Here is a 17,500-nt window from a genome sequence, read left to right as displayed (position 1 = left end):
AGGGAGAGGGAGTGGTGGGCTCTGTTGATTAAAAACAATTGAGTGAATACTGTGGCTTTTCCACAGGTGCAATTACCTGTCTCGAGCTGAACGAGGTAAATGGCACCGTGATCACCGGTGGGGAGGACAGAAGCATCTCCATTTGGAAACTTTCCTAAGGCTGGACCTGTGAGTAACACTTGTAGGCCAAAGACCAACTCGACCCTTTGTTTTTTTGCCCATGCCTCGTCCTGCACATCGTGTACCACAGGAATGGGATACAAGCTCTCACCACACCTGGAAAAGGTCTCCCCAAGCGACAACACCCACCAAACATCTGGCTGGACTGGTGGTTTGCATCGTTCACGTTTTATCCATTCATCTTCTTTTTTCAATACCACTCCAGTCCAATGAGGGCGGCACCATTTTTGACCGAAGCAGTTGCCGCGTGTTCACGTTACCCGAAGTTGTCATGGTAACATCAACATGCAGGGTTAATTGCAGTGTACAGCTTTCTTCGTTTCTCCTTGACAAACTCGATATCAATGGGAAGCTGAACCGTTGCCACTTGACCTCCTCTTTAATGGGTTCGAATAGCACCTTGCACTTCGGCGGTCCCCTTTTCGCCTCGACCTTTACATCTTATAAATGCTGCTTGAAATGCATTCGCGCCACCACCACTCTGCAGATGGAAAAGTGTGGCAGGAAGTAACTTTTTAAAATGTTTACCACACTCAAAAGCAGAATGCACTCCTTGTTTTTCACGCGTGGCACATCGAGACAAGCGTGCATTTTAAGTGCCTGTAAAGACACGCTGCCCACTACACGGGCAGATGCCGAACTTGCTACTGGCGGACTCGTACAACCTGCCACCTGCTTGGCTGGGTGGTGCACGTTACTCCGACACAAAGTACCGGTGCTTTACCTGCAAAGTAACCTGTGTAAGCTGAAAGCTCTGCTCCAAAGTTCAGGGAATGCTATGCTGGACTTTTTCTACCTCCTCGCCTCCATGCGACATTCATGTCCGCCATTCTCCAAGGATGTTGTACATATGATGCACTAGCTTTTCGCAAAGCACAACTTCCTGTGGATACTACGCCTTGCACTTTAAATGCGTCATGTTTGCTTGAACGTCCTGAACTATTCGGGCCGATGTTGTTTTCTCAGCTTTCCTCGCAGCACACCTGTCGTGCGGTGTCGCGATTGTTTACGTACTTCCTTCACGCTCACACCCGATGCACAATCATGAAGATGCTTCGTTCACGTTGGGAAGCGTGTGTTCTGAAGTACCGCCAACGAACGTTCCTTGCATTCCCTTTTCAGACTGAGCTCGAGCTTTTTACGGCTTTTCCCCAATGCTTTCTGACACACTCTAATGGGCTCCCCTGTCGTCGTCATCGATTGCAAAGGTCGGTCACTAACAGCATGCCTGGCTTCAAATTAATGCACGGAATTGGCTCGTGATGGCATGTGCAGCACTTGTGTACCTTCCAACTGGCGCTGTCTCACTCACCTGTGTTTCCAAGCATGTGTTTTCCTCCTATGACAATTGATTACTATGTCAGAGGAAATGAAGGAATTCTAGTTTGATCTTGCACTATGATGTAATAGGTTATGTACCACCACCGCAGCACCATTCCATCGGTGTCACCATGGATTCCATGGACATGCTGCTAGCGTTTCTCTGATGGGAAAAAACGTACGTTGCTGAGAACAAAGCTCAATCAGTTCAACCTTGGTCGCAAGAGTCGAGATACCTTTGTCGCGTCACAATGCGAGGTGAAGCTGTTGTGAGGATTTTGGCATTTTCCTGTCCGTTTGTTCCTGCAGATGCAATGTGCTGTGCTTGCTTACCTTGTGCTGTGCTTTCGAGGTTAACAAGCATTTTGCGATTTTAAAACATGGCTGCTGATTTCTGTTAATGTGACGAAGGGCGGTGCATAATACATACACACAGGACAACACCGGAAGCTTATCACTGAAAGGGGATTCAAGATTCTTTCGTGATTATTTTATTTTGAGGTTTCCAAGCCATTATTGCGGTTAACCTATTTTTGTTAATGGGAATTTTTTATCATTATTATTATTATTACTATTACGATTACAAGCAGAGTACCTGCCCGATTGGTGATCTTGTTCCAAGCTTGCGACATATTCTGACACATCCATTTATTTGGGCGGTATATAGGCAACAGTCTGGTGTTGGCTTAGTGGTTAGGGTGGTTGGCTTAGGTTCTTCGGGTCCTAAGTTCAAGCTCCGTCAGCTGTTGAATTAACACCAGGTGGGGTTGACTCGGCCTGTCATCTTTCCAAGGTCGGCAAAATGAGTACCAGTGAACTAGTAGTAGGGGCATTGCGTTAGTGGTGCCCCCACACTCGGTACCAGTGGCGATGCACTGTTGATCATCGCCAGTTGAAAGCATGAAGTCATGGCACCACAACAAATTGAAGTGTAAAAAAATATTTTATATATATATATATATATATATATATATATATATATATATATATATATATATATATATATATATATATATATATATATATACACAACAGACCGCTGCCTCGATCACTCCCAAAAATGAAATTAAATCTCGGGTTACAGACATGAATCAAAAACACATGTAACGCTTATGTGCATATGTAATACATCATGGTTATATAGCTCAGATAGTTCCAATTGCACCCCGCTCCCCCCCCCCCTTCCCAAGGAAGAAAATGCCACGATTGGCAGAATTTTCGTTTTTTTTTCAAAACTTGATGGAATCAAACAAAGCTTCAGGAAACACACCTTCAGGGTGCCCTCCTTAATCCCTGAAAGTTTCAGCTTCCTTGGTCAAATCCTCTCGGAGGAGTGGATGAAACGTACAACGTACTAATAATCGAGATTATTATTAGATTTATTACTACGCCATAGTTAGGACACGTTTTTCTCGCAGATGCTGCACCAATGAACAACGTGGCACGGTTGTTGCACGTTATGTGACGTGGACATCCTCCAACGCAGGTGATTGGTCCAAAGGCTTGGCAGCCACCTTGGATTGACACGTTTTCAATTCTGAAATCCCCAGAACCCGCTGAACTGACCGATTATGGAGCTCCATCGACATCATCGAAGCTTGGTGACGTTTGAAATGGCCGCGCGAGCCAATTAACGTTGACCGTTTGTCGACTGGAAATTTGATAGATTTTGAGAGCGAACTGGCATGTCTTGATTTTGGGTGATTGCGATTATGATTTGAATACTTCAATCTTATCCTATGTATTGTGACTCACAACCAAGATGACGTCATTCACAACTGAGACACCAATGCCTATTTCTACAAGAAAAACAGTTTCCATAGGCTTGTAGTTTTGACATTTTAAAGAACACTAAACTTGGTGTCTCGTGTTTCCTTCTTTCAACTTGGTGTTTCTACTCGGAGGTCTCGATAGTTTCTCATTATTCTAGTGTTTTTTTTTGTCATGATTCGTCAACAATCCACGATGTGATTCTGGTTTACGTCTCGGCAATCTTCAATTTCGACCTGACACGTGGTGTGTCGCAGACATTCATGCCAACAAGGTTGGAAGAGACCAAGACGATTCCTGACCTTTTCTCACTGGTACCCAGTCATCAGAAGGCATCAGGGAAAGCAAATACTCTGACCCTTTCATTTTGTTCATCCTGGGCTTGGTTTCATTCTTGCATTGTTTGCATCAAACTGACAGTTCTGATAATGTCAACATGTGATTTAGCTGTCACTGTAAAATAGCTATCCAGTGTTGTCTCGAAAAAGGCAGTATGCGATGACAGGTGTGTATGGATATGATGACAGGTGTGTCTGCATGTCGTGTGTATGTGCTGCACGTTTGCTCCTTCGTACGTGACCAGTACATCGTTGCGTTGGCCCCTTGTGCTTGGAAGCATCCATATGTTTGTATTCTGTTTCTCCTTCGACACTCTTGTGCGTTGACTCTTTGCCACTGATGTTCCACGATCGATACCCGTATTAAAAAAGCCTCTCCCAATGACAACACTCTCCATTCTTACGGGTGCTTTCACCGCAGATCATCTCGCAGATATTGGTAAGCTTCGATGGAGACGGGTGCCCATCATCCGAACAAGTATTGAATTGCTGCCAGCAAGCAGGGTTTCTTTTCCACTGCGGTCTCATTCGCAGCTGCGAGTCTGAGATAACGTGGATTAAGATGGCCGAGCAGATGGGCGGCGTGGAGAGGAAAACAAAATTACAGCCTTCATTGAAATTTCAAAAGCACACTGCCTGACCTTTCTGCTTTCGCTTTTCCATGAGCACCCCGTAGAGCAAGCTGGCTGGCTGTGGAGCCCGACAAAGTGGAGGCGACATACCCCATTTACATTCCTGTCCCTTTTTCCTTCTCAAATCTATTCAAGCTTTGCACTTTTCCATCTCTTCGAACTCTGGTCTCTTTTTGATTGGGCTGCACTCTCCACCTCGTGTACCAACACCAGGTTCGAAGCTCATGTGTTGCCAATTGTGAAAGATGGATCATATACCCAGTCGCTTGATACTTGTTTTCCATGGAAATGTACGAGAGTCCATTGGCCCTCTTTCACATGCTTACTTTGTATCGTTTTCTCATGTTGGAAACAGTTTTCCGAATAAGTTGATTCTCAGAGTCTTGAGGTTTATTGTTGTTGTTGCAAGCTACCCTCTCACGCTATACGTTTGCATGTGTGAGTTATGTCGTACCTTATGGTTAGGATGATCGAGTGGTGCTTAATACTCAGACCAAACATTGCTCGTACGGTTATGACATGGGCCGAGATTACAACATTGCAATTATTTCCAAGCTTTCCCAAAACATCCACTTTTTATGCATGTCACATCGTATGACGTCTTCTCGTAACGAAGATGAGAGCTTGAATAAGCAGAGCTGTAGGGTGCTACTCTGAACGGCTCGATGACATCGAATCCCATCCCATTATGGATCCCCTTTTCGGTAGTGCCCATCTAGTGCCCAACTGTGTCTGCGGACGTCCTCCTGCAGTTGGGTTACTTTTTTATTAGGAGGTTGGTGGCAGGATTTGCACTCCGGCCACCATAAAACCCTTCATTCTGCAAAACACAAAAAAATCTGAAAACCCACTCCGTGGGAGTCCCTCCTGTGCAGCTTCCCTTCGCAGGGTAGCTCACCGGATGACGGTATTGGGGCAAAGCCTTCGGGACCCCCAATCTTTGATGATAGGAGGGAAACCACGGGATGACATTCCCGGGTCAGATTGCGGGAGAGTGTGTCGGAGTGGTGCTGAGGTGTCGTCCACCAGATGGCGGTCTCCTTGGGTTAACCTGAGGCGGTCCCTTTGGATGGGTGCCTGGAATGTCCTACCCCAAGAGAGGATGATCACCTGTCTCGGTTATCATCTGAGCTCAAGCGTTTGGACATCGGTATTGCAGCACTCTCTGAGGTTCGGAGACCGGATTGCGGTGAGATAATGGTGGGTGGTTACACCTACTATTGGTCTGGTTGCTCTGATGGTTACCATACCCAAGGAGTTGATGCAGCTGTGTCCAATAAGCTGACTCCAATGATAAATGAGGTAACACCGGTCAACGAGCGTATTATGAGACTAAGGATTCATCACTCCTTAGGTGTCATTTCCCTGGTCTCTGTCTATGCTCCGACTGAGGTGAGTGATCTCACCGTGAAGGATGCATTCTACGCCACGCTCGAGTCTGTGGTTGATCAGTGCCCCAGACAAGATACACTTCCAGTCTTGGGGGATTTCAATGCATCGACTGGAACTGATAGAGATGGTTATGAGACATGTGTTGGTCCCCATGGGTTAGGAACTATGAACCAGAATAGCACTAAGTTCCTTGACTTTGCAAGAAGTCATGGACTTAGAGTGGCTGGTTCATTGTTTCAGCGCCCACAAGCTCATCGCTGGACTTGGTGTTCCAACGCTGGCGGTGTGGCAAAGGAGATTGACCATGTCCTCATTGATGGTCACTGGAGGATGATCCAGAACTGCAGGGTCTACCGGAGTGTTCAGTTCCTCAATACTGACCACCGGCATGTTGTGGCAACTCTAAAGCTGCACCTTAAATCCGGGAGAATGGTACCATCCCAGCCTAGGCTGGATGTTGGCAAGCTCAAGGATGAGAGGGTAGCTGAGTAGTTTGCGAACAGGCTGAGTGGAGATTTGGGGGGTCTGAGTGCTTTGGGAGGTCCTGAAGAGATGTGGAGTGACTTCAAGACCACCGTCCTTGATGTTGCCGGTGGAAGTCTTGGAACTCACCGCAGGGCAAAGAAGAATTTTGTCTCTCAAGGGACACTGGATACCATTGACCAGAGTCGCAGGGCCAGGCTGAATGGCAGGACTGAGCTGTTCAGGGAGCTGAGGCATAAAACTGTACGTGCACTCAGGGTGGACAAGGAGGCCAATGTGCGAGGAATCTGTGAGGGGGTAGAGCATCGCCTGTGGACAGGTGATTCTCGTCCCGCTTACAGGAGAATTCGCGCATTACGTTCATCCAAGCCCATCCCACGGAGCACTGCAGTTAGAGCAGAGAGTGGTAGGCTCTTGACAGAGGAGTCTGAAGTGAAGGCCCGCTGGGCCGGTTACTTTGAGCGGTTTGTACCAGGCTGATCCACCAGCTGTCGAGTTGGACGTCAAGGGTGTTACAATCCCTGTTGCTGACCCTCCAATCAACTGTGGTCCACCTTCGCTTGTGGAAACGCGGGCTGCGATGAACCGGTTGAAATTGGTTGAAGCTCCAGGGATCTGTGGCATCCATGTTGAACTTCTCAAACCTGGTGGAAATGCTGCACTCGTGTCGTTGCATGCAGTTCTGTGCTCTGCCTGGAACACAAGCATCATCCCAACTGATTGGAAGAGGGGCCTTGAAACCCTCTCTGGAAAGGGAAGGGTGATCGCCAAAACTGCAACAACTACCGAGGGGTGACGCTGCTCTCAGTGCCGGGCAAGGTCTTTGCTCGGATAATTATTGAAAGTGTTCACCACCATCTGCTTGAGCACCAGCGTCCAGAGCAGTCAGGCTTTACACCAAAGAGGTCAACAATTGACCGTATCCTTGCTCTTCGTGTCCTCACCGAACGCAGTCGAGAGTTTCGGCAGGGACTACTTGCAGCCTATGTTGATCTCTGTAAAGCATTCGATTCAGTGAACCGGGATGCCGTCTGGAGGATTCTTGGTCTTCGTGGGGTGCCACCAAAATTGATCGATCTGATGTCTGAACTCTACTCTGGTACTGAGAGTGCTGTGAAGTGTGGTGGTACCATCCCTGACTTATTTCCAGTTTTACTGGAGTTCGTCAGGGGTGTGTACTGGCCCCCACACTTTTCAGCACTTGTATGGACTGGATTCTAGGGAGGATGTCGGAGAGATCAAGCCGCGGTGCATCGTTTGGGAATGTCAAGATCTCGGACCTTGATTTCGCAGATGATGCAGTCTTCTTTGCGGAGACTTTAGACATCCTCTTGGGGGCCCTCAAGGTGCTGAATGAGGAGTCAGAGCCGCTGGGATTACGGGTTTCTTGGGTCAAAACTAAGATCCAGACTTTCAATGACATCTTGGATGCTGCTGTCCTGTCTGTGTCTGCTTGTGGTGAGGATGTTGAGGTCGTGGAGAGATTCACTTTCCTTGGCAGTGATATTCATGTCTCTGCTGGCTGTGAGTCAGAGGTCAATAGACGTCTGGGTCAGGCCTGGGGAGTCATGGATTCACTGGATCATGGGGTGTGGCGCTGCCGGTACCTGTGCGGGACGATGAAAGTCCGAGTCTTCAGGTCCTTGGTGCTTCCAGTCTTGCTCTATGGATGCGAGACTTGGACTCTGACCAAGGATCTAAGCCGGAGAGTTAATTCCTTTGGTACCAGGTCTCTTCCGAGAATCCTTGGCTATCGCTGGTTGGATTTTGTGTCCAACAAGTGGTTGCTGAGAGAGACTCGGATGAGATTTGTTACCTGCATAGTCCGTGAGCGTCAGCTGCGGCTGTATGGACATGTGGCTCGTTTTCCTGACGCTGATCCTGCTCACCAGATTCTCTCAGCGAGGGAGTCTCGTGAGTGGAGGAGGCCAATGGGCCGACCACGTGCCTCGTGGTTGTAGCAGGTTGACCGGCATCTCAAGGAGATGGGGATGGGCCTGGCATCTGCCTGGGGGATGGCCAGACGGAGGCCTCTGGAGTACCGGCGGAAAGTGGACGCAGCGACGCGCTGTTCTGGCACATGCTCCGATACCTGACCTGACCTTTTCGGTAAAAAAAAAAATACTTTTGGTTTGAGATTTCGGATTGCTCCTCACCTCGCACAAAGTTCTGCTTGATTTAGCTCGAATTGAATTAAGTAGTACATTCCAGAAGATGCAAACACCTTCCAACTTTGTTCCCAGATGGGTACAGCACAGTCCAGGAAAATCCACTAGTCTCAAGTTCAAATCCTCCAACAAGATCTCAGCATTCCGTTCTGTAGCAGTTGGACCCAAAGTGGTCTCCATTTTATCATCTTCTGTCGCTCGAGGAGGTTTCAGAATATTCAGAAACGCTTCCCTTGGGATGGAAATTCGTGCATGAGCGCTCACTGCCTTGAAAAGCTTGATCTCATTCCATGCCGCCACATTGAAATCATCTTGCAGTGCAAACAGGATTTATCTGAAGTATAGCAGCTGAGCCACTTTGGTCCAGTCTGGGGTTTCGTTCCAGTCCAGACTATAAACTGTCATCCTGGTGCTTTGCAAGTGAGGCGTTGAATCATCAAGTGTCCGTCGGATGAGACGTTAATCTGGGAAACAACCTGCTACCAGTAGTTGCTGCCAGAGGTTAAAGGTCCCAGAGTGTCCTTCACAAGCAGTGTTGGCAACAGCCACCTCCTTGGCTAAAGTTCTGCCCCTACCAGCCTGTGGGGATCGTGTGGTAGCCCTGAGACACTCGATGCACTGAGAGACAGGTAACCAACTGGGATACGACATTATGCATTGGGTGAAGGTTCATGTGCTGTCGTCCTTCATTGGACAACCAGTCCGACCTGCCTGGAATGTCATGCAGACACACACACACACACACACACACACACACACACACACACACACACACACACACACACACACACACACACACACACACACACATGCATCCTCTCATTTAAGTCATGTCCTGTGCTGTAGTACAGGATTTTCATTCGTAGTTAGTCTAGACCTGGACGATAACTTTACGTTCATTATTTTCTTGTCAATGTATACACACAAACTTCCGTAAGGCACTTTCTACTACTTACAGCTGAGGCTGCTAGTGCACGTCAATGACGGCGAATGCGGTACATCACATCCACGACAGGATATTTAAAGACCTGTCCCATAAGTTGTTGAACTCCAAGGTTTGCAGCATCATGGAACGTGTTTGTGTTGGTTTCCATTGTGTGCTTTGGTTGCAGCACTTTGCTTGTCGTCCTGTTACTTGAGCATATAAAGCAGTTTGTGAGACAAACTAAGGGCCGGTAGCATGACCTAGAGGTACGCACACTCTCCTCAAAGCTATCTACAATGGTTTTGAATCCCGACCGAGCGATAAACTGCCACCCGAGTATTTTGCATGCAGGATGTGTGTGCCATCCCTCAGATGGACGTTAAACTGGGTGTCCCATCTGCTGACATTAGTTGATGGACGTTGAAGATCCGACGTGTCCTTCACGAAGAGTAGGCAAGCTATCGCCGGCACCATGAACAAATTACAAATTCCTTCCCTGACTTCCTGAGTCGGAGTGACGACCAGACCAGGATTGGAGATAAGAAAGCACTTCGGAAGCACCAACTCGCTGTGTGGGACATCGTGCATCAAAACTAAGTCTGAGAAAGACGAATAGGCAGACATGTCCGCATTTGGTTGTCTGCCAGAAGGTATGTTCAGTGCTGCCAAAGCTACACTCTCACGGCAATTCCAGTGTAGCCAGGAGGGCTGGCAGGATAACCTATATACTATATAGGTACGCACATTCACATCTGAGCTCTCTATCCTGGATTTGAATCTTGACCCAGCTATAAACTCTCATCCTGATGTTTCACGTGCAGGGTGGCATCGATGTCGTTGCTCGGATGGACGTTAAACTGCGTGTTCCATCTGCCAGCATTAGTTGTTGGATGTTAAAGACACCATGGTGTGTTTCTTGAAGACAAGACTAATTATCTCTGGCACTGAACGAATTACAAATTCTGGCACACTCAATCGAGTACCCTGCGTCGGAACGGCGACCCGTCTGGGATTGTAACCCAAACCAAGAAACTGCTTCGGCAGAACATGTGATCTGTGTGGAGCAGGGGAGCATGGTCCACACATACGAGGTACTTAGGATAGTCATTTGTTCAAGGTACCTTCGGGAGCAGGTGAGCATTGTCCATATGTACAACGTATTTGGGATAGTCATTTATTCAAGGTCCCTTCAGGAGCAGGGGAGCATTGTCCACACATACGAGGTACTCAGGATAGTCATTTGTTCAAGGTACCTTCTGGAGCAGGAGTGCATTGTCCACACATACGAGGTACTCAGGATAGTCATTTGTTCAAGGTACCTTCTGGAGCAGGAGAGCATTGTCCACACATACAAGGTACTCAGGATAGTCATTTGTTCAAGGTACCTTCTGGAGCAGGAGAGCATTGTCCACACATACGAGGTACTCAGGATAGTCATTTGTTCAAGGTACCTTCTGGAGCAGGAGAGCATTGTCCACACATACGAGGTACTCAGGATAGTCATTTGTTCAAGGTACCTTCTAGAGCAGGAGAGCATTGTCCACACATATGAGGTACTCAGGATAGTCATTTGTTCAAGGTACCTTCTGGAGCAGGAGAGCATTGTCCACACATACGAGGTACTGAGGATAGTCATTTGTTCAAGGTACCTTCTGGAGCAGGAGAGCATTGTCCACACATACGAGGTACTCAGGATAGTCATTTGTTCAAGGTACCTTCTGGAGCAGGAGAGCATTGTCCACACATACGAGGTACTCAGGATAGTCATTTGTTCAAGGTACCTTCTGGAGCAGGAGAGCATTGTCCACACATACGAGGTACTCAGGATAGTCATTTGTTCAAGGTACCTTCTGGAGCAGGAGAGCATTGTCCACACATACGAGGTACTCAGGATAGTCATTTGTTCAAGGTACCTTCGGGAGCAGGTGAGCATTGTCCATATGTACAACGTATTTGGGATAGTCATTTATTCAAGGTCCCTTCAGGAGCAGGGGAGCATTGTCCACACATACGAGGTACTCAGGATAGTCATTTGTTCAAGGTACCTTCTGGAGCAGGAGAGCATTGTCCACACATACGAGGTACTCAGGATAGTCATTTGTTCAAGGTACCTTCTGGAGCAGGAGAGCATTGTCCACACATATGAGGTACTCAGGATAGTCATTTGTTCAAGGTACCTTCTGGAGCAGGAGAGCATTGTCCACACATATGAGGTACTCAGGATAGTCATTTGTTCAAGGTACCTTCTGGAGCAGGAGAGCATTGTCCACACATACGAGGTACTCAGGATAGTCATTTGTTCAAGGTACCTTCTGGAGCAGGAGAGCATTGTCCACACATACGAGGTACTCAGGATAGTCATTTGTTCAAGGTACCTTCTAGAGCAGGGAGAGCATTGTCCACACATACGAGGTACTCAGGATAGTCATTTGTTCAAGGTACCTTCTGGAGCAGGAGAGCATTGTCCACACATACAAGGTACTCAGGATAGTCATTTGTTCAAGGTACCTTCTGGAGCAGGAGAGCATTGTCCACACATACGAGGTACTCAGGATAGTCATTTGTTCAAGGTACCTTCTGGAGCAGGAGAGCATTGTCCACACATACGAGGTACTCAGGATAGTCATTTGTTCAAGGTACCTTCTAGAGCAGGGAGAGCATTGTCCACACATACGAGGTACTCAGGATAGTCATTTGTTCAAGGTACCTTCTGGAGCAGGAGAGCATTGTCCACACATACAAGGTACTCAGGATAGTCATTTGTTCAAGGTACCTTCTGGAGCAGGAGAGCATTGTCCACACATATGAGGTACTCAGGATTGTCATTTGTTCAAGGTACCGTCGGGAGCAGGGGAACATTGTCCACACATATGAGGTACTCAGGATTGTCATTTGTTCAAGGTACCGTCGGGAGCAGGGGAACATTGTCCACACATATGAGGTACTCAGGATTGTCATTTGTTCAAGGTACCGTCGGGAGCAGGGGAACATTGTCCACATGTACGAGGTACTCAGGACAGTCATTTGTTCAAGATACCTTCTGTTTTATGTTCCACGTACCGAGGATAATTCACCTCGTTCTCGAAAGAAACCATACACACAACTTATAAATGTCAATTTCATCAGGGTTGGGCTGGCACCTCCCCTTTTCACCCCATGCATGTGTCCATGTTCGTTTAACCTTGTGAACACCACGGCTTAAAGGCGCTACAGGAAACCTGTTCTTGGACCATGGCGTTGATGGAACACGACCCGTGCTGCTTCAGCACCGGAGGCTCGTTTGCTCTTGGGAAAGTTGAGAGTGATCTTGAGCAGCATTGTTTGTTCATCGCATCATCGCTTCCATGCTATGGCTGATGGGGGTTCAGGTTAGGTTGTTTGAAGCTTCCTTTGGATCCTCAAATAATTGATCTTTCTCTCGACTCGCCCTCAAGCAACCAATGGCCCAGTTTTATGGGCTTCGGGCTCGGTTCGCTGAGAAGCAAGAATTGAAAGAATACAAAACGATTCGAAAACAGTTTTGAGAAGTCCTGACGGGCATTTAGAAAAGACTGTGATTAAAAAAACAAAAAATCAGAAACGATCTCTCGGAGTTCGAGTAGTGAACGAATCATCTGCAGGATCTAAATCAGTGAACAATTCATCTACAGGGTCTAAAAACCCCTCTCAAGGTTGAATTCATATTCAGGATCCAAGACCCTCTCTCATTGGTGAATTCATATTGAGGGTCCAAGACCTCCTCTCATTGGTGAATTCATATTGAGGGTCCAAGACCTCCTCTCATTGGTGAATTCATATTGAGGATCCAAGACCTCTCAAGGGTGAATTCATATTCAGGATCCAAGACCTCCTCTCATTGGTGAATTCATATTCAGGTTCCAAGACCCTCTCTCATTGGTGAATTCTTATTGAGGGTCCAAGACCTCCTTTTATTGGTGAATTCATATTGAGGATCCAAGACCTCTCAAGGGTGAATTCATATTCAGGATCCAAGACCTCCTCTCATTGGTGAATTCATATTCAAGATCCAAGACCCTCTCTCATTGGTGAATTCATATTGAGGGTCCAAGACTTCCTCTCATTGGTGAATTCTTATTGAGGGTCCAAGACCTCCTTTTATTGGTGAATTCATATTGAGGATCCAAGACCTCTCAAGGGTGAATTCTTATTCAGGGTCCAAGACCTTATCTTATTGGTGAATTCATATTCAGGATCCAAGACCTCCTCTCATTGGTGAATTCATATTCAGGATCCAAGACCTTCTCTCATTGGTGAATTCATATTCAAGATCCAAGATCTCTCTCTCTCCCTCTCCCTCTCCCTCTCCCTCTCCCTCTCCCTCTCCCTCTCTCTCTCTCTCTCCCTCTCTCTCTCCACAGATTCATCATTTATGCAGTCATTTATTTTGCCTGACGTCACAAATGGATGCCGATTGTGATGCCACGAGCATCTTCTCTCGTCAACAAAATGCTTTCTTCAAGCTTTTCGATTGCCACACCCGTTTTTATGATCTTCCTGCTGCTTACAAGATGTTTGGCAATTGGCCACGAGCCATGGGTTCTGTTGGACCATTAAACACACACACACACACACACACACACACACACACACACACACACACACACACACACACACACACACACACACACACACACGATGCCATGTACTCGATGTCGCAAGACACCGTCTCGAGACGTGCCTCGATGGAGAAACGCCCGCATTGGACTCTGCGTGTTTTCATCGATGTCACAACGAACGGTTTTTACGCATTTCTTTAGCCCTTTGTTTGACCCATAAAGTGAATTGCCGGTGAGCTCATTTGGCTTTGGCTTCAGTGAGACCTTGTTCAGGGGGTCATTATATGGACCGAAGGTCGTGCTGTAGATCAAGACGAAGTGCACTATGGGAAACTCGACAGACCGCCTTTCGATAGGTCAAGGCTCATGGAAGGATTTCATTAATAAATAAATTGTCTCCATTGTTAGTCAGCTTAGTGTGCTTCAAGGAGAAGGTGGCTGGCTTAAGATCTTAGGGTCTTGAGTTTGAGCCCCTGTCTATCCGTTAAATAATAGCAGGTGGGTTGACTCAGCCCGTCATCCTTCTGTGGTAGGTAAAATGAGTACCTGCTGTTAGCGGCACAGCCGCGCTCCCAGCAATGATGCAACCAGCAGCCATAGACTGTATGCGGACTAAATAATAATTATAATCGTTGGAGTCGTCCTCTGAACTCAATTAAGTGAAAGACAAATGTACCTGAATTAGGAATGTATGGTATTTAATATGGTAGTGTACAGTAGTTGAATAATCTTACGTTTGAATAACTCACTTGTCTGTACAATTCACAAAACTTCAGTCCTCTCCAGGTTTCTCTATCTTGACACAGTTTGTCTGGGTTGAGGGATCGCTCAAGGACGGGTTCCTCCAGGTTGATGACGCGGTTTGTCTGGGTTGAGGGATCGCTAAAGGACGGGTTCTTCTATGTCTATGTTGATGACGTGGTTTGTCTGCGCATCTTTAATCACAACACGTAGAAAGGGTGATCGAGGCTTCAATTACAACCAGAGCGATGACTCGTAAATGATTCAGATCCCAATCAAATATTTATTTTCATTTACATCATTGTATAGTCCGAAATTGCTGAAGACGTCACATTTGCCTTCGGATCATCTACTCCTCTCTTGGAACGACCCACTGTGTGGCCCTCACATGAGCATTCGGGGCCCTACAGTGACGTTCGTGCAAATCCCATGTGAGCGGGGCCTCGGTCATGGCTTGCATGGTCGTGGATAATTATCGTCCTTCCGAGGCAGCAGAGGTGAGATTATCAAAGCCAACGAGGACAGAGAGTTATTCCCATCATTAACAGTTTCTCTTTAAATCCCGTTTAATTACAGACGCCACCGATACTATAATTTCAATGCAGAAAGGGAGGGTGGGGGCACAGGATCATTATTTAATTTGGGAAATATATGACAAGACAGATGTGTGTGTGTGTGTGTGTGTGTGTGTGTGTGTGTGTGTGTGTGTGTGTGTGTGTGTGTGTGTGTGTGTGTGTGTGTGTGTGTGTGTCTGTCATCCATCACTCCAAAACTATAAAACCTTGCAGCCTGAAACTTTGCATGTGTACGAAGAAAACTCCAAGGAAGTGCAAGAGTAAAAATTGGATGTTTGGATTAAGGTTTTCAAACCTGGCCTCCAAAGCCAGTCGCCGACTGGGAATCCTCCGTCGTGCAAGGTCCTTCCTCGTCCCACCTGAGCCCCTGACCACTTACAAAGCTTTTGGCCGCAGCCTGAAGGAGTACTGCTCTCCCCTCTGGGCTGGTGCTCCTGCCTCCCACCTTTCTCGGCTTCACGCTGTAGAAACCAAGGCATTTCCCGCAATGACACTGAGTCTTTGGGCCTCTCACTCAAATCACCGCAGGTTGGTCGGTGGTCTTTCTGTCTTCTACCGTCTCCTCTCCAGCCTCGCCTCCCCTGCTCTCTCTGCGATTTGTCCCCGCCACATTTCCGCAAGGCGCTCAATGTCCGCCAACAACCCCCTTCTGGTAAAACTACCAAAATCACGAATCACTGCTCACCTTGACTCTTTCATTCCTCTTTTTTCCCGCCTTTGGAATAAACTCCCTCACTCTATTCATTCCCATTCTTCCCTCCAGGCCTTCAAAACAGCTGTTCACCACCACCTCTTATCATCCCCCATCCAAATCCTCGATCTTTTCTACCCCTGATAATCCACCCAAGTCCACCTCTTTCAAATTCCCTGCTTTCCTTCCTGAAAGTCCCTGTAATGTCCATCTTGTATTCCCCATTTTCCCCGTCCTATCCCTCTCCCTTCCACAGATCTCCAAATGTCTCTGTTCCCCACTATTTTGTCCTTCCCACTCCCTCCCCTCCTGTCTCATGCCCCCCTTGATGTGCATTGTGTCTTAGCTCTCATACGAGCCTTGACAAGGTATACAAAAAAAACAAAAGTAAAACACCCATTTTGAAGATAATTAATGGCCTTATTTAATTATAATCTTCATCCTCGGCCACCTCGCTCTCTGGGGTCTTAAGGCGTTTCCTAGGTAACCTCACTGGGGTCTGAAGCCGCCATGTTTTTTGGCCTGCTCAACCTTACCTTGACTTGGAACAGGCCGCAACGATTTCTTACTGATAATTTTTTTTTAACTTTCCTCACTCATATCGAATGTCTGTTCGTCATAGCTATGAATCATTGTATACATCACTTTTGTAAGTACTATACTTTTCAAATCAGGAGCTTAGAGCGATTTCATGCATTATATGATACCATTTTCCACCATCTACTCTCACGCACTAATTAAAGTATATCATCGAAACGTTATTTCTTCAAAGTTTTGAGGATCGGATATCGTCCAGACGAAATAAGTGTCGAAATCAGTTGTGAAATCTGATAATTTATAGAAATAACGAGTCTTATAACTAAGCCAATATGCCTATTTACTTTAAGCAATCAAGGCTATGTTCCATCCTTCTCAATATATACACAAGAAAATGTGAAATTTCCAAATCATTAAACTTATCTTTTCTTATTGTTTCGAGAATCAAATTGAGTGAGCAAAAAATTTAGGAACATAACAAAATTAACAAGCTTCAATTAACCCTGAGCGAGCTGTATGATTGAATGCCTTCACGGCATGACCTCACACCCTGTTCCCCAGAGGGACTGCCTATCCATAGCATCTACCAAATCTGTGCATATTTTTCGGAGATTTCGTGAGATGCTCCACAGGGAATCAAAGCGAATCTGGTGAAAAACGGACGTTTTTAAAAAAGTTATAAAGTTTGCGTGGACCCGGAACCGATGTACCACGTGATGCGTGCACGTAAGTGCAGGCAAGATGGCGGATTTTCTGCAATGTTTATTTCACGGGTGATTGAACTTTGTGATGTCTCCAGAGTTGTTCTGCATTAAGCTGCAACTCTTTTGTGGATAATGTCAATATTTGAACGAATTTATTTTATTTCATTAACTGCTCCTTGTGCGGTGAAGACTGGCTTCAAAGTTAAAGGGATCCAACATGATATGCAGCGACAGTCTGGCCAACTGTTCCTTAAGAACCATTTAATTGGAGTGCTTGCATTAGTGCTGAAGCCACTTGCCGAATGCCTTGCAGTCGATAGCGGAACCGTGCTACGTCCTTCTGTGCGAATCGTTCACTCACTGCGGACGCTTTTGCCCACCACGTCACCCTGAGCAAGTGGTTCGTGCTCCGTCACTCTGAGCGAGTGGTTCGTGCTCCGTCACCCTGAGCGAGTGGTTCGTGCTCC

The 17,500-nt window shown here is 46.8% G+C and overlaps 1 protein-coding gene across 4 annotated transcripts in view; it reads left to right on the top strand.

Moving 5' to 3' along the window:
- The window catches only part of NSMAF (neutral sphingomyelinase activation associated factor), a 186,827-nt gene that overhangs the window by 125,351 nt on the left and 43,976 nt on the right, over window positions 1–17,500 (top strand). Inside the window, exons 31-32 of one of the 4 annotated variants that reach the window (XM_085890199.1) lie at window positions 67–95; window positions 251–1,968. The exons of 1 other annotated variant lie outside the window; for it this stretch is intronic. In XM_085890199.1, coding sequence (XP_085746325.1) covers window positions 67–95; window positions 251–691 — 470 coding nt within the window. In that variant the 3' untranslated portion in view covers window positions 692–1,968. Of the gene's footprint in view, window positions 1–66; window positions 169–250; window positions 1,969–17,500 lie in introns of those variants that run through there. 2 more of the 4 variants (XM_085890200.1, XR_015060509.1) reach the window with 2 other exon arrangements.

This window comes from Eptatretus burgeri, chromosome 7, assembly GCF_056783735.1.
Source record: "Eptatretus burgeri isolate ZD-2024b chromosome 7, Ebu_testis_v1, whole genome shotgun sequence".
NCBI classification, from domain to species: Eukaryota; Metazoa; Chordata; class Myxini; order Myxiniformes; family Myxinidae; genus Eptatretus; species Eptatretus burgeri.
The sequence above is the reverse complement of the archived record's forward strand: the minus strand, read 5'-3'. Positions and strand labels throughout refer to the sequence as shown.